Below are 22,775 nucleotides of genomic sequence, written 5' to 3'. Positions count from 1 at the left end.
TCAAGCATTGTCAATAAAGAGTTGTTACCTTATTCCCTTAATTTAAGATGTCTCCCATATTCATTTTTTTAATTTATTTTTTGAGAGAGAGACAGCATGAGTAGGGGAGGGGCAAAGAGTGAGGGGGGGAGAGAGACAGAGAGAGAGAGAGAGAGAGAGAGAGAGAGAGAGAGAGAGAGAATCCCAGGCAGGCTCCACACTGTCAGCACAGAGTCCAAGGGGCTCAAACTCACGAACAGGGAGATCCTGATTTGAGCCAACATCAAGAGTCGGACGCTTAACCGACTGAGCCACCCAGGCACCCTAAACGTCTCCCGTATTCTTAATGTATCCCCTATCTGAGTTTATCTCTGCCATTTGAATTTTGGTGACAGTGCTGTGTATATGAAGGCCTAAACCTGAATCCGATCTCTAGAAGACTGAGCTTCAGGGTAAGGGTATTTATAGAACAATTGAACCGTCATAATTTCCCTGAGCTCTGCCAACAAGTAATTTCCAAAGTTGGTAAACCATCTCACACATGAGAGTAGAAGGTAGAAATCAAAATGAGACAGTAAAATTAAACTCGAACTCATAAAGAATTAGCGGCACTGGAGGGGAGTTCTTCATTTGGCAAAATATCAACCAAAGTTTAGTACTGTTGTGGAAAAGGAGATGAATAATAGAGTTGCTAAAAACAATATCAGATGTCTTGCTCAGATGTTTAATGGATTTGCATTTTAAACATGGCTAATATGAAATAGCCCTTAAGGCATATTTTTTTTCAAACTTGCCGACTATTTTTAGTATAGGGAATAATTTTTTAGAAACCAGCTTCATTTGTTTAAAAAAAAAAGGTACTTAATCATTTTTGCCTAAATATGATTAAGAGAGGGAAATTACACTAGTTATCTGCTCTCATTCGCTTAGTATAAATCCCAAAGGCCATGGAGGTAGCTAAATAAATAAATGGAGAAAGATCACTGCGCGAGGTATGGTATTTATATGTCTGTTGTAAATGAAGTTGTCATTGCTAAGCCAATCAAACCATGCATTTTTTATGAGAGGTTGCAACTTGCAGAGATGGAAATGTTAGACACTAATTAATAAACGTGGCTGGCAGAGCAACTCAAACAAGTCAGGACTCTGACGCTAAGCTAGGGAAGGATCAGTAGCATACGAAATTCAGTGGGGCTTTTCCGTGGATTTGATGAGACGTCGGTACCCTGTCAGAAGGTTCAAGGGAAGATACGGTTGGCTTAAGTTTTCCAAGTTAGTTTTGAACCAGAGGTTTTAAAGATTTGCTTGATAGAGGGGTATCCTTGTGGGGGCTTTAGTCTGCCTTGAAGTTGAAAGGAAACCCGAGATTACTGGATAAAGCATCACTAATCTCAGCAGCGTTGAAGCCGCAGAGACTGGGTGAAGGGAGTCCAGCACTGCACGTGGAACACCCATTGATTCTGCGCCTGGTGTAGGGGGTGGTTTTGCTTTGTGTCATCAAGTTCACGTGTAATTGAGCTCATACCCTGATAAATATTGCAGACGAATTGCTGGAAAGCTCTCCAAAGCTTACAAAGGAGAAAAACCTACATGACTTGAACTCGGGGAGCTTTTCACAAGTCACCCGAAAAGAAAATAATGCAGTTCTGTTGCTGTGCAGTGTACGAGGTTGTATCCTATGAAATCGTCACCCTTCAGCTATTCACAGTCTACGAAATGGGAATTTCACATGATTCAGCCTAATAGCATAGGATTCAGTCCTATGTAACATATACAGTGGTTATATTAGTGAAGGAAGTACTGTGTTTATATGTGAGAAAGGTCGTTGTGCCTTTTTGTGGAGAAGCATATGGATGAGGTCCCAGTAAGAGGGAGTTGTCCAGTTTGACTAGAGTTGAAGACAAGTGTTGAGCAATCAGGAGAAAGAAGCCTGGAAAGGTAATTCGGGGTCAAAGCTTGGAGTTGTGTGAAAGGCAGGCCAAGGAGCTGGAATTTAATTTGGCAGATCATGGAAAGTTTTGGGGCAAGGGACAGAAATTACTAGAGCAGAGTTTTAGGCAGATTAAAAAGGTAGCCGTGTATGAGATGCTTGGAAGGCAGGGACCAGAAGTAGAGAGGGGGCCACTTCCGGAATCTGAGGGACCAGGAATCAGGAGCTAACAAGGTAGCACCAGTGGAAACAGCAAGGGGTAGGGTAGACAAGAAAAATGGAGCGGAAATTCTAAACTGGGAAGTGAAGGGGAAGAAAAATCAGCAAATTTAGGGCCAAGCCAGAGCGTCAGTCGGGTGAGGGGCTGGGAAAACAGACCCGGCAGCTGTCTCTTCCAGCGTGCAGGTTTCCAGCCGGGGTTGGAAATTCAAGTGCAGGCTGGCAGGTTGCACTGTCCAAAGGGTGTTTCCGGCGGGGATGGGGCAGGGGTGTGGCTGAAAGCAGCTGAGTGAGAGGGTTCTGGGAAGCAGTACCAGGGATTGCCAGTAACTGGGTCGAGCCCCGGGCGGCAGGTGCGCTCCTGGCTTGGCCAGGACTGGGGGCTGGGTTTGCACAGAGTGAACAGGTGCACAAGGACCAGGTCAAGCAGCAGGCATCCCAACACAGAGTGAAGGTGAACAAGGGAGGCACAGCGATCCACTCCCCAGTGCACAGGGCCCAGCTCGTCCCCGTTCATGGGGCGATGACACGTGGGGAGTGGCGAATGACCTCAAAACAGCTGGTGTTGGGGACGGAGCCCCCATGAGCCTGGCAGGCTGGGTTCTCCTTTATCCCAAGGCTTTGACAGAGCCGAGCCCAAAGATGGCCATTACAGGCAGAGGCTAATGTCAAAAGAACAATTTATTTTTAAAGCAGACTCATTCGTCTTAAAATATGAGATTGTGCTGAGTTTGTGGCATGTGGAGTCATAGTATTGGAAATATAAATGAACTACCCAGGTCATTAAACCACCCCTTAATGGTTGGCCTGGCCAGGCGTTATTATGCAGTGTGTATTTTGCATGGCTCAGTTAGGCAGCATGTCTAATTTAGCATCTGGGTAACATCTGGAAGAATGACTCTCGGAGCATCCATCACTGGTTTTGGAAGACAATTCCACAATCAAAAAGAAATCATGATTAGAAAGGATATCTGTACATTTCCCATTTAGTAATAAGGGCAAATTATTACCTTTCTGCTAATTTTGGCTCTTTAATCAGCGGTGATTGTACTCCCAGCTGTCACACAAAGTCCTCGTGCGGTCTTCTGCGGTTCTCGGGCTGTCCCAAGTATCGCCTCAACAGCGCTGTAATCCTACAAGCCTTTTGTTACATTGAGTCTTCCTGTTTGCCTTTGTTTCCGAAACTTTTCATGCCCTCCAGTTTTCTCGTCATTAAAGCATATGGATCTCAAGAATCGAGACAAAAGTAAGGTGTGCCTGCAGCCTTACAGTTGTAACTCATTTTGCTGTACTTTTCACCAAATTTATTTGGGAGCTCAACTGATCGGATGAATTGCTTATTATATTCCAAAGATGCAGTGACCGAGACGTGAGGACTGAAATGTTATCAAAGAAAGGGCTTTCTGTTCACGAGAATGTTGCGAAACACAATAGCGGTGCCTTGTACAGAAATAACAGCTAATGAGGTACCAAAGTTGAAGGACTGGAGGGGTTACAAAGAGACCTAGATTAACCTCTCCAGGTAACATAGTGTAAGAGCTCCGAGAAAAATCAAACTATGAAAAGGTGAACGTTCTTCGTGAATAGCCGTGCTCCGGAGAGCGTTACACTCCCACGTTGGTGTAACAATTCTTTTTCATTCACATGCCCTGCCTCCTACTTTGAGCCCATGCATTTTTCTTGTAATTTTAAGAATAAATAAAGCACAATGGAAGCTTGCGTTATTGCTTAATCTGAAAACACAGAACCTAATCACAGCTAATGAGTATAATAAGTGCGGGCTGTACCTCCTCTTGTTTGTATGTGTTATGTATGTCCAGAAGGTAACACTGGCTGAGTAACTAGGACGCCAAGTTACAGATGGGGTTGCGGAATGTTACTTGACAGCCAATTAGAGTAATCTGTCAGAAATGATGACTTAATCACCGTAACAGACTCCACATTCCCTCCTAGAATTCCACCCAAGGTAATCTAATTTTCCCGCCATATTTTGTTTTATTGATTTTATTTAAAAAAAATTTTTTTTCCCAGGACTAAATGGCTATATTGCTTGTTTTTCCCCCTCTGGTATAGCACACGATTGTAGGAGAAATGTAAGCCATTGTAGCTAAACGAGCTTCCCTACAACTCAGCGGGCCAAACGCAGATCTATAATTTGGGTTCTCTAGGTTTTTCTCCCAACACTGGATTGTAAAAAAGCTGAGAGTTGAATGAACCTAGCTGCATACCTCCCAGGTGAGCAAGAGAAGCTGTTCCCTTCCAGTATGTTATCTTGGCTTTTGAATGGGACCTTCCACCCCTCCAGGGAAACCCTTACGCTTTGTAAAATCGTAATGGTAGTGATGACTTCTTTCAGCGCCTAAGCACTCAGTGCTGTGAGCATTTCACGCGTATCAGTCGGTGACTGTCAGGAAGAAATAGTTGTTTCCACTCTGAATTTTCTCCCCTGGTTGTGATTTGCCATGGGAAGAGAAAAGGTAACTTCGGTTTCCTTACTGTTACCATGTTCAAAACCACTTTTTTCCTTGGCTGAGATCACTTTTATGAAAACTGTGGTTAGCAAATACTGGTTGAAAGTTTTCTACGCACCTGCTTGTGTTAACCTGGCTGATGGGAATGCACAACAGCAATTTGGAGTAGCCCTGGGACTCCCAAGTGTAGACAAATCCTACGCACTCTCTTCCCACCAAGAGGTTCCATCTTCAGAGGGCAGTTATGCACTCTGTTTTCTCCAGGATTTCCAAAGCTTATTCAAATACACAGGCATCGTACAATCCAGTCAGTTAACAGAAAGTCAAATGCCAGGCTCTTCTGGTGTGGATGATGGCTTTTCCAACAATAAGTGGTCCACACTGCTAGGGCGCCTGGATGGCCCAGTCGGTTAAGGGTCCGACTTCAGCTCAGGCCATGATCTCACGGTTTGTGGGTAGGAGCCCTGCTGACAGCTCAGAGCCTGCCTCAGATTTTGTCCACCCCCCCCCCGCACCTCCCCCATTTACGCACACGCTCTCTCCCTCAAAAACAAATAAACATTTAACAAAAAACCAAGTGGTCCACACAGACTGATTTTATGGATTCTAGTGTACTTTCTTGCCCCATCCATTTGGAAGGAAAACGCAAAATGTAGGCTCAATTAATGTCAGGGATTCAAAATTATTTTCCTGAGGATAACTGATAGCTAATCTTGTTCCTCATCAGTCCATTTATCATCGATGGAAGTGGGGAATGTTTCAGATAGCTTGGCCCATGGAACACACCTCTGAGTGTGATTCTGTCGTGTGTATCTTGTTGAGGAGGGGCTGACGAGGGGGTCGTGGAAGAATGAGCCCCGAACCCCTGGATTAGGATGCACAGCGCCTCCACAGTCAAATGGCACATTGGCCACGGTAGCACTTCCCCGCCGTGGCCACAAGGCTACGGTTTTTTTCCCTCCATTACAGCCTTTGGGGTTGTCTTTCCTGCCCTTTTTCATGGTGAAAACACAGACAGTAATTCTTGTTCTGAAGTTCACTTAAAATGTTTTTATGGACGTGTGAAATACACATAGTCCCAGACATCTGTGCGCGTGCGCGCACACACACACACACACACACTGCACACATTCGCACACGATTCTAAGTGGGAAGAAATTTAGACAACCTTTGTGTTTAGTAAGGACAAGGGAAATTCTGGTGATTTTATTGGTTCTTAGAAACCCGAAATTCACTTGCAGAACAGGTGTCCGGTTATATGCTAGGGGAAGTATTGAGGAGTAGTCGGGGACTTAGGCTCCCGTGAGACAGTCCTGAGTCTGAACCCCTCCTCCACTCCTGACTTGCTGTCTGGCTTGGCCCAGGTTACTTACGCCTCCCTCTCTCGCTCCCCTCTCCCCGCTGTCTCCCCGTATGGACCTGTCTCAGGGTTACTGGGACAGTTAAGATATGTATGGAGCCTATGCAACAACATTTGGCACAGGAATATTGAGAAGAAAAGATTTCCTCTGTTTCTCACAAAAATAGTTCCCCAAAATTGCCTGAATTCTCCACTTAACAGGTGTTGCTACGGGCTGGTTGTGGCTGATGCAACACGATTTGTGTCATCGGTTTCTTGCAGAGGTGTCCGTCATACCGTTACTAAAGTTCTTACTCAGCGGGGATAAGTCCACATTCCTAAAGGTACCTTTGTTTCTCCCCACCCCCCTCACCCCGAGCGGAACCGTGACCGAAATGGCACAGTTAGCTGCTGCCTGGGGAGGTGGGCCAGCCTTCACTGCTTCGGGGTGCCTAACTGTCACAGAAGACCCTTAACCATACACACAGTCTAACATCTGGGGCCACGGCATGCCTCCAAGAGGAGGCAAATCTTTCGAAACTTATTTTTGCCGTTTATAAAGGCTGTTCGAGACAAATGCAGAAAGTACGGGTGCTGTAGGTATTTCACGGCCTCCTATACAGTGAGAGGGGAGGTACTCCACTTGAGCTGTATCGGCATTGCCACAGAGCGCGAGAGCTCTGCCTTGTCTTGAGGGGCCGGGATCCTGTCGTTTTCTCATTTGGTGCGTGGCTTTTGTGTGAAGTCACGTCTCCCCCCTCCCCTTTTCTTCCTTTAAATATTTTATGGGCAGTGAGCTTATAATATGTACTAGCACGGCTGTTCCCTCAGGGGTCAGGACAGGCTTAATAATGAGATACAGGAGAGTGACTCTGTAAAGCCCACTTCAGGTTAAAAATGGCATGTTTTATTGAATCTCGTGTTAAAGGTGGTTAACTCATCAGTCGGTGATGGCTGGGGTTAGACAAGTTTCTACACGAGTTCTGACTCTGTGCGGAACCCAGTGTCTCTCTCCCCCAGGCCCTCCAGCTCCCAGACTCGGCCTGTGTTAAACATTGGCTGCTGCAACTCAGAAGCTCCCTGTGACTCATCACAGGACCAGGGCAGAGAGGTTTGGAGAAATCACGCCAGACTTCGGATATAATGGGAGCTCTAGAGATTGCGGCCCACGAATGCTAGTGCGGCCCACGAATGCTAGTGGATCTCTGCCACTGTGACATGGCAGGACCCTGTACGTGCAGGGACACCCCCACCCCCCCCCACCCTCCGCCCTCGGACTTGGCATAATGGCTTTGCTCCAACGTTGTGTCCTCATTATCATTTTCATGAGCCACAGCTGGGCACTCCTGTGACGATTTGAAGGTCAGCACATTCAGGAGTGAGGATCGCCGGGCCCTATCAAGAGATCTGCAATTCTGAAGACCGGGGGTTGGGAAACCCAGTTCTGGGGCCCTTTGTGTATGTGGGGGGATGAGAGGAGGAAGGGCCACGTGCTGCTCCCTCATTAGGATGTGGGATAGAGGGGGAGGCTTTAGATCGCAAGGCTGGCATGCCCCAACGCCGACCCACAGCTTCCCAGGAGAGTTGGAGGTGTGGGATGGCAGCTGTCCCTGAGTCAGAGGGGAGCAGGCTCTGGGTTGCTGTTGACGCCATTGCTCAGATCGGGCATGAGATTCGGTCCTGAACCTCAAGAGGCTCCAACTCCCTGGAAGCCTGATCAGGTCCCCAAGAAATGGACGCCTCTGAACTGCAGTAACTGTCTTCTTCTCTGGGAGTCTCCACCTTCCGTAAGTGGGATGGAACGCCAAATCCGCAGATGTAACCGAAATTAACCAATTTCTGAGAAACCTGCTTGGCTCCGGTCCTGCCCCCTCCCCCGCCCGTGCCAGGAGGGAAGGAGCTCTTAAAATTTCCCCTTTTGTTGGAATTCATTTGTTTGTAAACAAACAGGGCTAGATAGAGACCGAGAAGCTGACCGGCACCTTGATGTGTCACTTGAGGCAAAATGTTGTTGTACAATAAAATGAAAAATTCACCTGGAAGTCTTTCTTCATAGAAATGCAAACTTGATGAACTATGTTAAGTCACATTCACTGCCATGAACAGGATCCGTTTCCAAAACGATTGATCTTGGCATTTCCCCGGGACAAGCGCTCTGCCCACAGGGAGCCCTGTCGTTGGGTTTGCTCCCAGGACAGCCGGCTTGAACACCAATAACAGACTCGCTACTCCTGTTTCCCTCCTGCCCGGGGAAAACCGCCCTGTGGATGTCACAGGCTGGTGTTTATGACACTCGTGGACTCCTCCAACAGTGTAGACACATCATGACAATACAGACCACTCAAGACTTTTTCAGACACAGCTGACCCTGGATGCTTAGGGAGATGCGGATTCAACTTCGTTAGTGCGTGTCTCTTAGGAGACTCCTTGCAAAACTTCTTGAAGATCACCCTCCCCTAGGGAACTAGCCTCAGCCTTAACTCTGAGATGGCCTTGCGACAGGTGAGGTGTTAAGAAACTGGAAGAGGGACTGCCAGGTCCCCCGGCCCTTCCTCTGGTCCGCTGCTGTCACCTGGGACCTCCAGGTGCAGACACAGCACGGGCTCCCCGCCCCATCCAGCTCTGGGGGCGGTCCAGCCAGCTTCCCCAGAGTCTAGAGCTAAAAGCAGCAGTTCGGACACCCTGGAGTTCATCTCTAGTTTTCGTGGAGGCGGTCAGGGTGTGGTTGTTGCTGGCCACCCATCCGGCTCCCAGTTTTAACTCAAGCTTGAGTAGATCTGCATTGTTTTCATCTTGAAATTCTCCAGTCTATGAGCACGTCCCTCGCTATCAGTCTTGTGCTTTAGGTATTCCGTATTTGGTGAATGATCGTCAGTGACTTCTCTCGTTTCCTGTGTCGGTGAGAAGGTCGTCACATCATTCTTCAGTAGCACATGGCCTCTTCCTTACGCTGTGCCTTGGAACGTGTCCTCCACTCTGAAATGTCCTTCCCTCAGGCCCTGGTTAGCGTTAGGATTCCTTCAGGATTGAACCCAAACACCGCTCCAGCTGAGACGCCTTCTCCGGCTTGCCCTCCCTTCGTCTGTACTGGCCACCTCTCGGTCCTCACGCTGCGTGTCTCAGCACGGCACATGGCACCGGTGTGTCCCTCGCAACCCTCCTATTACAAGCTCCACTGGGACCAGACTCTTGCATTGTGTGTTCCTAGCGTGTAACTAATAGGGCATCTGGAAAACACAGACATAGGTGAATGAATGCTTGGTCCTGGTCATACCGGGTCAAATCTTTGAAAGCATTTCCTATTACAGGAAAGGAATCCCTTTATTACACCTTGAAACTCAACACAGGAATGCCTTCTCCTTTCCAGTAATTTCCCTGTTCCACTCAACAAACCTCCCCAAGTTCTTAAGAATCATGAGATTTTGAGGCAGTAAAACAACATTATGAGAACAACTCCTACAAACCTTTTTTTTTGTTTGTCTTCCTTGACATTTACGTCCCATATCTGATCAGAAATTTGTAACTCAAACGAACTGTTTGTGATGATGAGCCATTCTTAACACAGGACTCATGGAACACCTCTCTCCCCGAAGGTCACAGCGCTGTGCACACATGATCTGAGCAGTCCAGAATACACACGAAGGAGGGCGACCACCTGTTCAGAATTTGCCGTGCTCTGACCATCCAACTACGTGAAGTTGACTTTTTGCCTCTCTGGGCCCTGGAAAGACCAGAACCGAGTTCAGGTCTGCAGTGGCAGTAGCTGTGTTCTGACCGCCACTGTTACATTCCAGAACCTTCTGGGTAGTGTCAGGTCAGAAACGGAGCTAATTCAGCAGCGGCAGGAAAGCGAGAGTCAAGTCTTAGAGTAATGCCTGTCATAAAGCTACACGAAGTGGCCTGGTTGGGGGGGGGGGGGTGCGCGCAGACTTGACAGGTTATTACAGCGGCTTCGGTGGGCAGGGCCTGTAGTCCTTCATCATAGTCTCGTAAGTCCAGGCCCCACGTTGGACATTTTGTGGAGAAGCGGTGTGATCTGGGGGAATCGGCTCTGGATTAAGAAGAGACAGCTTAGGTTGTTTGATCGCAAAAATTGTGTCCTTAGTGAAGTCCTTATTCCCTTCAGACCGATAAATGGAGAGCATTGGACTGAATGCTCCCTGGGCCTCTTACCGCCTTAGAGTAGAAGGCTTTCTTGCAGAATGAAAGCTTCCAGAACTCCCGCACTTCAGAGGTTGGTCTCACCGCCTGCAGCGCTCCGTCTGGGCTCCTGTTCTCAGGTTGACCACCGCTTATTCTTCTTCATACGTGTCCGTACCAAACACCGTGATGGATCGTAAGCTTGCTGCGGGCAGAAGGCCATTCGTTCGCGTTTGTGTCCGTACGTGGTGTCGGCACACATACCCCTCTCCTTGCCTTGACCTGTGACTCTCCTCTGAGTCTTCTCTGCACTTTCACCTGTACGTCTTTGCTGTCTGGGGAAGACGGACTCCACCTCCCCACCTCTGGCCCTGACTCCACGGAGCTTTTTATATTCCCACCCACCCTGGCGGCTCATCTTGAGAAAGCCACGTACATTTCTCCTGTCTCCTGCTGCTGTCCCCCCTGTCACGCCCCCGCCGCCCCACAAAAACTGCTTTGGAGAAGTTTCCAGAATATCTTATTGTCGAATCCAGAAGGATCCTGGGGCGTTTTCATCGTCGCGGCTGGAAGTGCCTTGTTCTTCAAGCTCTCCCGTGAGGCCCTGCCTCAGACCGCCCTCTGCCCTGTCCCTCTTAGATTCCCCTTTCTTGCTCTTCTCTGTGGTGCTCTCCTGGGCTCTTGGCTCTTTCCACTTACACCCCCTCCTGGACAGTTCCCTGCATGCCTGTGGCTCCCGCTGCGGGGAGCACCCCCCAGAGCCGTCGCCGCAGCCTGAAAACCACTCCCACAACTGCTCTCCCGCCTCAGTCACGTTGAGTGGGGCGTGTCCAGACCTGGGCTCATCAGTCTCCCCCCAGATTGCTTTCTCGTGTTCCTTCTACTGGGGCCCTGATCCCACAATGGTGGTCTCTCCCCCTCACCCCCACAACCAGCCAGTTGCCTCTGAGGTTTAGGCCTTCGGCAGTTTCACACGGACGCTTGCAGTAGCCTCTTAGCTGTCTCCCTCCATATCCCTCTTGCATAAGCCATCCACCACATTGTAGCCAGAAAGGACTTTTCTAGAATTCAGATTTGACCTTGTGGCCCTTGCTACTCGAATCTTCTGCGCCTGACTTGACTGTTAGACACAACTTCTGTTCCTTAGCGTGCAGGATCGTCTGAGACCCGGGGGCCCACTGCGTCCGCAGCTCCCCTGGTGTCCTTCCCCCCACGTGTGCTGGCCTTCTTGCCAGGGACAGCTGTGTTCCTTCTCACCACTGGGCCTGGCCCAGGACACCGTGTCGTTCGGATACCGTTTCTCCCTGTCCTGCCAGCAAGTCCAGCTTGGCCTTTAGGACTCGAACCACTTGCCCCCTTTGCTAAGAAGCCTTCGCCTTGCTGCCCGGGCAGGAGGAGGTGCCTGCTCCGCCCGGGCCCTGCCGCACCCTGTCCTCGTGTCTGCCATGGGACTTGACGTGCTCGAGGGGCTGTTTACAGGTCAGCCCCCCCCCCCCCCATACACAGCCCCCGAAGCGTCAGAGCTTCTTCACTTGGCCTTGTTCCCCAGCTCTTCGCCCAGAGCCTGGCACACGTTGGGAGCTTCACGTGCCGCTCATGGACTCGGCCCGTCTTCCCCAGGCATCACCTATAGGGGAGAGCCCACACTCCTAGCCCAGACCGGGGCTTTGCACCGTTCACTTCTGCCTGCTTTTTGAGGGGTGTGTTCCAGGCTTTTCCAAAAAAGACTGGTCTGCTTCCTGACCCCCGAACATCCCGCTCCTTCACAAATTGAATATGTTAATGGAGTGGAGACCCGAGTAGACCCCACACGTCAGGGTCTATGTTCAGGGAGTAAGAGCGCCTTGCCTTTTAGAATAAACGGAGCAGCTCTGCATTATGTAGCCTCTTGTCCCCTGATAGCACTCCCTCACCCCTCTTGTGAAGACCCTGGCAGGCGTCAGCTGCACGTGGGCCAGCCTGCCTGATGACAATTGCCCGTCATTTAAGGGCCAGAGCCAAGTACCATTGCCCTCTCCTTTAAATTAGATAAAACCCAGGGCTGTGGCTTGCAAGTGATGGAAGTCCGCTGGGCGAGTTAAAGGTTCAGAGAGAACGGGACCCATTATAATGAGAGCATTTGCACGGCCAGTGATTCCATCGACACTGTGGCTCCGAGGTTCCTTGGGGTGTGCTGAAATACGAAGCCAGAGGACCTTTGAAAGTGGTTGGAGGAATTTATTTTAATTGGAAATGGTGGTAGCGTTCTTGCGCTTGGAGTGAACTCTACGGACCACGCACGGGGGTGAGACGGGCTTTGTGTAAAGAGCCACAGAGGAGCTCAGGACCTTGGCCCCACGATGTCTCTCTCGGGTTCCTTCCGCTCCTGCACACCTGCAGAGGGGACAGGATCGTGAGATCCGTGCCTCCCGCCCTCCCTCCCCAGTTCCCTTCTCCTCCTTCCTTTCCTGGGTCCGCATTCCTATTTCATACTCTGTATTTAAGAAAAATTATATAATGGTGCCTAAGTCAATCTAGATGAGAGGCCTTCAAATGACAATGAGATCTAGGGAAAATCCATCAGAATGGCCCCAGGAAAAACGAAGACAGGCTTGTGTTTAGATTTGTAAGAGTTACAAGGTGACTATAGATCATCTTTCTCAGCAGGTCCCGTGCCCTCTTAACTAAGCCCTTCACGTGCGTTTCCTTATTTCATACTCAGCGTTCACAGATAAGGAAACTGAGGCTCAGAGAAGTTGAGACACTTGCCCAAGATCAGTGGTGACGATGATCGGCAGAGCGAGAATTACCTATAAGATACAGGCGGAAACTCTTTACCAAATGGCAAACCAGTCTGACTCCAGTAAACTCCAGTAAACTCCAGTCTGACTGCAAAGCCCAACCTTTTAAATACTGTGCCGTGATGCCCAGTGACTCCAAAGAATCCTGTTCCTGCATGTAACTGCAGGCTTGCCTCCTAACGGCGCTGCTGTTCATGGAGAGAGATCCTGTTTTTGTTTCTGTGTCCTCATGACAGTATCCGTGCTCAAGTTGAACAGCGTGGGATTTCTGAGGCCGTTCGTACACTTGTTCAATCTGCCTTTACTTTCTCACTTTTGTATTTTTAGATGCATCATCCCATTCAGATGAAACCTGCCGATAGTGAAAAGTCAAACGGTAGGTGGTGACCAACTGTCTCTTTTAATACTGTCTGTTTCTTTCAATTAAGAAGTCAGGTGGGGGGAGGGAGGCGGCGGCCCCACTTGCTTCGGCTCGGGGAGGGGAGGGGGGAGCTGCTGCAGGGGACTTGCCCTGCGGGTGTCTTAGCTGGAGAACCGCAGGAGCCGCTCCCCTGCCTCAGTTCACCTCTGGTGTCAAGATCTGTGAAGACGTTACAAGAAGTGGTTTTCGGGGTCCCTCCGTTTGAGGCTTGCTTCGTGTAGTGGCTCTGTGGCCTTTGCATCTTGTTGATCTCCTGGCACAGAGCAACCCAGGACACCCGACGGGGAGGAGGGACCTCACAGTGTGTGGAGCAGATGAGTTGGAAAGGGCTCACCCGCTGAGGATCGGGCCGGCTGTCTCTTTTCTCCCTCTGGCGTGTTCCTCAATGGCACTCTTTTCTCTCAGTTGTACCGATGCATTTGCATCCGAATTCATTCCGAATTCAGTGGGCTGATTAAATAAACGGATGCCCGGTACTAAAATATGCATGTGATGAGGTCCGGGAAGTAATTGAGATTTAGCTCTCCGACACAGGGGAGGGCTGATAGCCACATTTCGCTCTCATAAGTTTCTGCTGCCGTTTACACCCGCCTCTGTCCCGGTTTTGTTCTTTGACTTTCCTGAAGTGTATGTTGAAGGAACCCTCTACCTTCTCAGACCTGGGCGCGGCTCCGCCCCACAAGACTGACACAATCATCACTGTTTGCCTCCACGAGCAGGTCTGCACCTCATTAATTAGTAATCAGGGCAGAAGCCGTGCGCTTGGAGAGCTGCGTATCTGCAAATGTAAATGATGATTGGGGTCTAAGGCTCTCCTCAAGGTACTTGGGGTGTTTTTTTATTTTTTTTTTTTTTTTGGTTTTTTTTTTTTTTTTTTTTGGCTGATTGTAGTGCATCCCATTTTCTGGCTTCTTCACAGATGAGGTAGGAAGTTTTGAACAAAAGGCCAGGTGGGAGCGTGGCGTTAGTAGCACCCAGTTTGTCTGTAAGGGAGTAGGCTTCTGCGCCCTGCCCACTGTCTTCTCACCTGCCGCACCCCTGCCCCAGGGTCTCTTCCCATCCCCTACCCCTACTACCTTAACCACGAACAAGGCATCCGGCGTCAGAGGGTCTGAAGTCCCCCGGGACCTCAGGCAGGTCTCTTGGGTCCTTTATTCAGCAGTTACTCATTGGTGACCGCTGTGCACCAGGGGCGTTGCCAGGGGCTGGGGCTGCTGCAGTGAATCTGAAGACGACGGCTACGGAGACACTGACCTGACCCTTGGAACTTCCCGACCTTCAGTCTGCTGATCCGGTGGTCACTTAAAGACCGAACTTTAATCTCCTCGTTCATGAAATGGGAATAAATGTAGCTGCCTCGTGTAGGTTGGCTTTTTTTTTTTTTTTAGATTCATATAGGATCTTCACAACAGTGCTTTGCAAAGGATAGAGCACCACTTCTATAAAATGCAGATCATCGTTATGACCCAGATTTTTCCACGGCCTCAGAGAGCTCTGCACTGAGAGTGTCTACAGGAAGAAGGCCAGGTACCCATGCCGGTTCCTGAGCCTTTTTGCTCCAGAAGTACCCACTTACAGTCTGGTCTGTTCTATTCCTCGTGGAGAGAGGACTCATGTATTTGGGATGAACGTTGCCCGTGAAGGTCATCTTGGAGCATCTGGCCACCTAGAGATGCTCTCTTTCCTTTGGACTCCTAATTCTCTCAACTGTGTCAGGACAAGGGCCACGGAGGAACGTTTGTCTTATTTCTGAACCTTAAGTCGCGGTTGTTAAAACAAGACGAATTGGAGAATTGAACTGGAAATATTTGACCTGAAATACCCAAGTAGTGGGACCATGAAAAGGTTTCTTCTTTAGCATTTGCTGCTGTGTGGGCACAGACCTGACTTAGAGAATCCATCCCGTAGGCTGGCCACCTGGAGGTCTCCAGAGTGTTGGTCGCCCTTGTTTCCAGTGGCAGCTCCGGACACTGAGGGTGATCTTTGCTCTGGGTCTAGAACCACAGCAACAGAGTGGATGTGCCATTGGCGAGCCCAGCAGGGCACGATCTCAGGTGCCAAGCAGGATTAGACACCGTTTTACTAAGATGAGAGCATCCCTAAAAATGCCATTGTCCAAGAAGCAACTCAGGGTGGCAGTTAAAAGCTCTCTGGGGGAGTCCAGACTTGACCCCTGACCCTGCATACATTAGCTGTGTCCGTGGGCATGTCCCGTGACCTCAGCCGACCCCGTATCTCCAGCTGTAAGAGGAGGCTACCGTGGTCTACAGTCTGAACACTTCCTGTATGGCCCACCTTACAGGGTTGTTCAAGGAGCACATAAGTTAACATCTCCAAAGAACTTAGCATAATACCTGCCAAGGTATTCACTCTGTCCTCGGCGCATTTGTGGCCTCCCGAGGCAGCCGGTTTAGTGCGTTCTGAGCAGCAGAGGCCGGCACTTCCAGCCTTGGGTTTTCATACCAAAGCACAGATCTGTATACACAAGGGAAAATTCACTCCCGCATACCTTCTCGTTGGGCCAGCTCCTCCTTTGCTTTGTAGATTGACCTTCATTTTCTGAGTTCTCAGAAAAAGAAGTCAAAAAATGTAAGTGGACTGAAGCAGCTCCTTTTAAATCATGTGTCTTTATGGAGGTGCAAAGTCTGTGCCTCACCTTGCATAGACTGAACCGGCTTCAGGGTTCTCCTTGGACCTGATTGAGGAGTCAGGAGAAATGTATCATTTTCGAAAACAAGTGATAAAAGCCACAAGCCCTTTCTGATTGCACATGGCAGTTTTGACAGGTAAGCATAGTTTCCAAAGTTCCTAGAGCACAAAGATTTCTTTGGCTCAGATGCTCTCAGTAGTTGTGAAAGAAGAATAACGAGGTCTAATTGCACCTTTATTGAGTTTGCTGACATTTATGGATTGCACAAAGGACTCATCACAGTTAGACAGTTACCGTCTTCATTATCAGTATGTTCGGCTTTCGGAAACTTTGTATTTGCTCAGCAAGAAAGGGCTGCTAATCACAGATTAATTAGTGATGGACAAATGAATTCCAGAAAGCAATCACTCTTTGAAGCCTTTGTCCATCTAGAGATTCTGACAAAGGGAACTGCCATGGTGAGCCCAGAAATGTTAGGCTGCTCATAGATCTGCCCTGCCCTTCGGTATTTTGCCGACCAAACGGGCTTTCCAAATCTCCAGGCTTCCTATAGCCTGCCCTCTTAATTGGCTGTGATTTAAGCTGCAGCCTCTAGCACATTTCTGCAAACTCACAGCATTATACTTCTGCCCTGGTGTTTCTAACTGTGCCAGGTGTCAAAAAAAAAAAAAAAAAAAATCCATTCCGGATCAGCAGTAAAATATTGGGGCCTTTAAGAAGAACACACGCATTGAATAAATACCCAGATTTCCACAGAATCCAAGTTGTCTTGTTTTTCCATTGCATCCGGTTGAGTCATGGCAGGGGAAGAGGCTTGAGGAGGTGTGGATTCCAGGTCACAGCTTACCCTGGCACAAACACAGTTACTTACAGTCTTTCACTCTGTCTACCTTGAGAGGGCTGCTTTTCCAGCTCTCTTTGCGATGCAGAAAAAGGTGCCAGCTGCGCACAGTTCAAAAGTAAGCACAGTTGCGAGATCTGAAGTTTGTCTAGCAGTAAGAAAAGCGTAGACGTTGCCTTTGGTTCTGTGCCGGGGGTCTCAGCGACCAACCAGCGTTCACTCTTCTGTCATGCTCCTGGTTGAGAGGGGTTTGTTTTGTTTTGTTTCTTTCTTTTTTCACTCTGTGGACAGAGCATAAATTTATTCTGCTTTAACCTTAACTCCAACCTCCCAACTTGTCGGGGGTCCTTAAACCTCACATCCAGAAATGCCACGTCAGCCCTTTCTCTTTTCTCAAGGCCTCCGAGAACCCCTGGTGTCCCTGTGTCAAGTTCAGAGCTCGCAGGGTCAAGATAACTAAATGTTGTCTGGGAGGTGCAGGCCTGCAAGCCTCCAGTGAAAATGGGATTCACAGGGTGTTCCCATCCGGTCACTTTCTGACTCACTGGAAGAGGAAGAAGTAATTTTGAAATTCAAAGCAGAGAGACTCACGGATTTGGAGGCAGTAATTAAATGCCATATGTTAGCACTAACACATTGAAAAGTTGTTAATTAATTCAGGCCGCCCTGAATCCAGGTGTGACTTTGACAGATTATACACCGGGGTGTTAGCGCAGACTTACAATTAGGGATTTTTTTTTTCATGAAAGTTTCTATTCCCCAAACTGAAAAATCCCCCCTTAAAAATTTAAAATATTAACCCTCTCTCCTGCCACCGGAGGAGAACTTGCAACGGTTGCCGGTATGGAACACCTTTTCGGCTCTGTGGTTGTTAGTGATGGCACTTACCCCACACCTGCACAGAGTTCTCTACACAAAGTATCTGCCTTTACTCATTCATGGGTTATCCTGAAGGAAAGTAGACTTTCCTCCTGGAAGGCAGAGACGTTTCCTTTTCATTCTTTTTTTTTTTTTTTTTTTTTTTAATTTCCGTAAGGCACTTAACACAATGCTATAAACACAATAGGTATATTTCAGCAATCTGCATTCCCGGGGATAGAACACAGACACTGACTGCCTAGGAGTACTGACGAAAAGCCCCACCAAGAAAGTCATCAGAAATTGATGAAAAAAGTTAAGTGAAATGCGAAGATAATTATGTTTATGTAAAATGGTGACAGAGCTGTTTAGGGGTCCTCCGAGTGGGAATCCCAAGAATGAGTCTTACAAATAAATTTCCACTGGGAAAACTTGAAGGAGGTTAAAGCTGGCACTGGGTCGTTATCCCCATTCGCCACTAAAGCACAGGGAGCCCTCTGCTAAAAACCACAGAGGACTTCCGCTAACACGACTGTGAACATCCGGCTTCTCTGACGCGGCGCATGCGCAGGAGGAAATCCGCTTTTTGGAAAGCCTGTGGATCGTGTAGGTTTCTATTTTATTTCCTCAGCGGCTGCTCGTTACTGGAGAAAGAGTTCGCCTCCGTCACCCTGCCCAGATTTGGCCTGTCGTGATGCCTGGGAAGCCGGGGCTTGTTTACTGGTGATTTCCAGCAGTTTGTACTCTTCATCTTGGGTTAAAAATTATTTTTTAGCTTAGTCACGAGTTGCCCATTTAGTCTGCTCCGGCATCACCCCGAAGCTCAAAACCGGCAACATGCTTCAGCTGCGTACCACCGTGATAGGTTTACCAGTGAAACCAGGGACTCACTGGGGATTTGTCATTGGCTTTTGTTGGAAAGAACTAAAGCTGGTTTCTTCAGGATAAGAAGAAATTCGACAGGATTTGTTTTTTGAGTTTTGTTGTTTTTTTTGTTTTTGTTTTTTTTTTTAACTCTCAAGAAGCTATCAGCCATAGCTTCCTCAAGTAGGAGTCCCAGAGATGGCGGGGGGGGGGGGGGGGGGGGAGTTAAGGCTGCGACTGGAAGAGTTTCCCACTGCCTGCTCTGCCAGGCTTCAGTCCGGTCCTGCCCATCGCGGGGATGCCTCGTTCCCTTGGGGCCACCGTGCACTCCTGGTCACCCTGGTGTTGGTGAGCACGGACGCTTAACTCACTTGCACCGCTTCCCAGTACCGCACTGGTGGCTCACCTGCTCCGACGGGAGAGAGAAGAGCTTCTGAGGCGTGAAATCGTTCATCTGCAGGAGGGAAGTCAGTGACGCCATTGCCCACGTCCACCTTGCTGAGGCTCAACGCAGGCAGCGGCCGTGGACCGAGTTTTCCTTCCCTCATACCTTGAGCCACCCTGCGGAAGCCGCCGGAATTGCTACCCCCATCCTTCCGCCAGACTCTCCCCAAGCTCTTTAAAGTCCACCTTAAATGCCACGTTCTCCGCCCGTCAAACCTTTCTCAAGCTCTTGGCGCACGCTCCGCAGCTCACAGTCCTGTGGCGTCGTGGTCTCTGCTGGCGTCCCTCGGAGCCCTTGTTTTCCTGCCGGGTCTCAGGAGCTGCCAAGTGCAGAGGGTGGCTGGCAGGTGGGATCCTGGGCTCTGGCGTTCTCCCGCCCCAAACATGCAGCTGGGCCGCCTTCTCTCTGTTACCGAGGAGAGACAGCGGGGAAAGAGAAGACTTTAAACCTCATTCTGTGGGTGACAAGACTGAGGTCCACAGAAGTCCACTCACTCCCTCCCCAAGGTCACGCATCAGCGTGACGGCAGTGCTGGGACCAGGCAAGTCTCCCGCCCCCGCCCCACGCTCCTCTGGAGGCCACCTCACCCTCCTCTGCTCTCGTAGGGAAGGGCTGGGAGTAGGGCATCAGGTACGGCCCCGGGCAAGTTCCTTCACTGCCCCGCTTCAGAGCCAACTAGAACCACGTCTTTCGTGTCTTCCTTCCGGTCTGGGGCTCCGTGGGGAGAGCATTTAGCTGCCTCACTGAGGCCCCTCGGAGCTGCTCCATCCAATATAGTGTCACATGTGGCTTTTTAAAATTAGATTAAAACTAACTCACAGTAACAGTTCAGTTCCTCAGTCACACTAGCCAGGTTCCAGGTGCTCACATGGCTTTAGCTACTGCAGCGGACATCCGAGACGGAGCGGTTCCCTTCCTGCCGGGTCCTCCGAGGCTGTCTGCTCCAGAGCAAACCTCCCTGTGTCATGATGCCCCAACATCACCAGCGGCTCTCTCCCAGCTCCCCGGGCGCCCCGGGCCGGCTTGACTCAGGCACCAAAAGCACCTGGCCCTGGCAATTCTATAACACGGTCTTGTCGGTTAAGTGGAAATGAGACACTGACTCTCCAGGGAAAGAATAACCGAGAGATAAAAGCCAGTTAGATGGCAGTGATGAGGTTATGGTACAGCTACGACAGCAAGGGTTCCTACACAGGGATGGATGGCAGGGCCCCTCCCGAAGCCAGGACTGCCTCTCAGGTGCTGGTGCAGCTGGTTGTCCTTTCTTTAAATTTCAAGAAATGGGTTAAAATGCAACATGGGAAATAAAACTCCCCATGGGCATCGAGGGTGGGTTTTTTGTTTTGTTTTGTTTTGTTTTCATTGTAAAATGGAGGGAGGGGAATGTTTGGTGTTTTTGTTTTTTGTTTTTTGTCTTTTCTCTTTCCTAAAGAGGACTGCAAACACTGTCCTGAAATCAGTTATAATTGTGCCTTTGAGGCTAAACGTAGGCCAATTATCCTGAGCACAAGCTTGTAGATTTTGAGGAAAATCTCCCAGGTCATCAGACGTAAACCTTCCCTAGTCTGTACCTCCTGGCAGGTTCCACGATGGAATTGGTTTCTTGTTGTCATGATACCCAAAATGTATTTTTGCTCATCGAGAGTCCTGCCTCTGGGTTGTAGAACAGTCCTATTCCCTCCTTGTTCTTTTTTGTTACGGGTTCCCGATGGGGTCATCCTGGTGCGATCCTCAGGTAGCCCCAGTCCCATTCTTTCCTTGGAATTGCCGTCCTCTTCGCTTGCAAACCCTGTGTTGTCCTGGTTAGAGCTGCACAGCCAGTGCAACGGACAGACAGACAGCCATGGAAGGTCTTTGCTGGCTCTCCAGAGAGATGAGCATCTCTCTTATCTCTTCTTACTGTCTGGATCCATGGGTCCAAAGCTATTTGAAGTTGGGGGAGAAGGTTTTCCCCGCTGAATGCTTTATTAAAAGATCTGTTTCCTATCCCACTCCCTCTGTTCCTTTCTTTCCCTGACCTTTTTCTTTCTCTGCCATTCTTCAAGTTAAAAGAATATCTACCAAAAAAAAAAAGTTTTTAACCTGTATTCTAAAGTATCTCTATGGAATGGTAGTATTTTAGCAACTCCATGGAGCTTGAACAAATTAGGGAAAACCGAGTTTCCAAACAGGGTTGGGAAGAGAGGACCTCACAGTGTTCCGTGTCCTCTGAAGATGTCATGTTGGTAAGAACAAGCGCCAGAAAGAGGCAGTGTTCAGGAAGGGAGAGTAGAGGCAGGACGGGGTGGGGTAGAGAAGGAAGGCAGCCTGGAAGTCGAAAGAGCTGGCTTTCGGCCCATGCTGGGTCTCACGTGGCTGGGACCCGGTTTGATGTGGTAATGAAGCCGTGATTACAAGAAACGGGATAAAACGGCCTTTGCTCATTCATTATTTTTATCTCCTAGCCGTGGAAGACCGAAAATTGTTCATAGGAATGGTTTCGAAGAAATGTAATGAGAATGATATCAGGGTGATGTTTTCTCCATTTGGCCAGATAGAAGAATGCCGGATTCTCCGGGGACCCGACGGGCTGAGTCGAGGTGAGTGTGCTGTCTGCAAAGTCTCTTCCCTCAAGTGCTAATTGGAACTCTGTGTCACCATCAAGGTAGATGTAGCCACCGCACACAGCAAGAGGTCACCCTGTAATGCGTCCCGTGTGATCAAGTTGTCCAACCTGAACTTTTCACCGTAGTCGAAGTGATCACCTTGTATTTCTCAGGTCGACAAGGTCTCGATGCCAACTTATTAGCTCAGGCTGTCCCGGCCAGCCCGGAGGCCGACAGGCTGTCCTGTCGTTCACATCCCTTTCTATCTCACACTGAAGTAGATGTTGGCGGATGAGGGAGAGATGGGGAGGAGGAGAGAGAATATTTGTTGTTTTCATCCGAGTCTCCAGCTTTCTGCCCATGCCTGAGAGAAATGGGGAGGGGACAGGCCGCTTGATGGCGATAGAAACTGAGGACAAACATCAGTGGTTCCCCGTAGCACAGAGCAGGTAGGGACTCAGAATAACTGGGCCTGTCCTGGGGTCTCAGGCTTTGATTTCAAAGAGCAGAACTCCTGGAGGCCTGAGCGCAGGAAGTCCGTGAAGTGGCAGAGATGACGCGGTCCCGGAGATGGCAGGTTCCTCTTTGTCACCGTGACGGAACCGGCCGCTGTGGCTTCGAGCATTGATGAAAACCAGTATTTTTGCCAGCAGCCATCCACGGCAGCTGGAGCTAACCGTTTTCTTTCCATGTTTGCCTCCCCTTGGACAGCGCCACACAGACCCTTCCCTCCACCGCCCGCAAGCGCTCCAGAATTCACCCTCATCTGACCGTGTTTCCCGAGACAGCCCAGGAGGCCTGAGTCAGAGTGTATCTGTAAAACATATCCTCCAGTTCTTCTAAGAGCTCCGTACGTTTGCAGTACAAAGAGCATTTCATTCTCTTAATGTGCTTATCGATACAGTTTCCGCGGGGCTAATTAGAAACTTCTTTTCATTCCTGGTCTCAGGTTCTGGGACAGCGCTGCCGTCTCGAGCCACATGCCGAAAGCAAAGGTTGGCCCTTGAGTCCCAAAGCACTAATTTCCACCCATTTCCCTCATTTTAGCTAAATTCAGCACCATGTGAGGAAGAACATTGGTTCTTTTGACTTAGAGACGTGACACTTCCCGGTGTCAGCTGCGGGAACCGCAGGCGCAGAGAACCGGAGTTTTCCGCCCACGTCCACCTCCAGAGCCCCACAGGGAGGTAGTCTAGGGGGACAGGAGGAGGAAGCCACGAGCCTGCGGTCCCTGTACTTTCCTCCGAAGGTGG

At 49.4% G+C, this 22,775-nt stretch overlaps 1 protein-coding gene across 11 annotated transcripts in view; it reads left to right on the top strand.

The window, feature by feature from the left end:
• Positions 1-22,775, top strand: part of CELF2 (CUGBP Elav-like family member 2) — an 835,274-nt gene that overhangs the window by 741,675 nt on the left and 70,824 nt on the right. For 10 of the 11 annotated variants that reach the window (XM_040451469.1, XM_040451476.1, XM_040451479.1 and 7 more), the window contains 2 exons: positions 13,186-13,234; positions 21,382-21,516. In XM_040451469.1, coding sequence (XP_040307403.1) covers positions 13,186-13,234; positions 21,382-21,516 — 184 coding nt within the window. Of the gene's footprint in view, positions 1-13,185; positions 13,235-21,381; positions 21,517-22,775 lie in introns of those variants that run through there. The other variant, XM_040451480.1, reaches the window with a different exon arrangement.

The sequence above is a fragment of the Herpailurus yagouaroundi genome, unplaced genomic scaffold (genome assembly GCF_014898765.1).
Source record: "Herpailurus yagouaroundi ecotype Mexico unplaced genomic scaffold, PumYag 203, whole genome shotgun sequence".
NCBI lineage: Eukaryota > Metazoa > Chordata > Mammalia > Carnivora > Felidae > Herpailurus > Herpailurus yagouaroundi.
The sequence above is the reverse complement of the archived record's forward strand: the minus strand, read 5'-3'. Positions and strand labels throughout refer to the sequence as shown.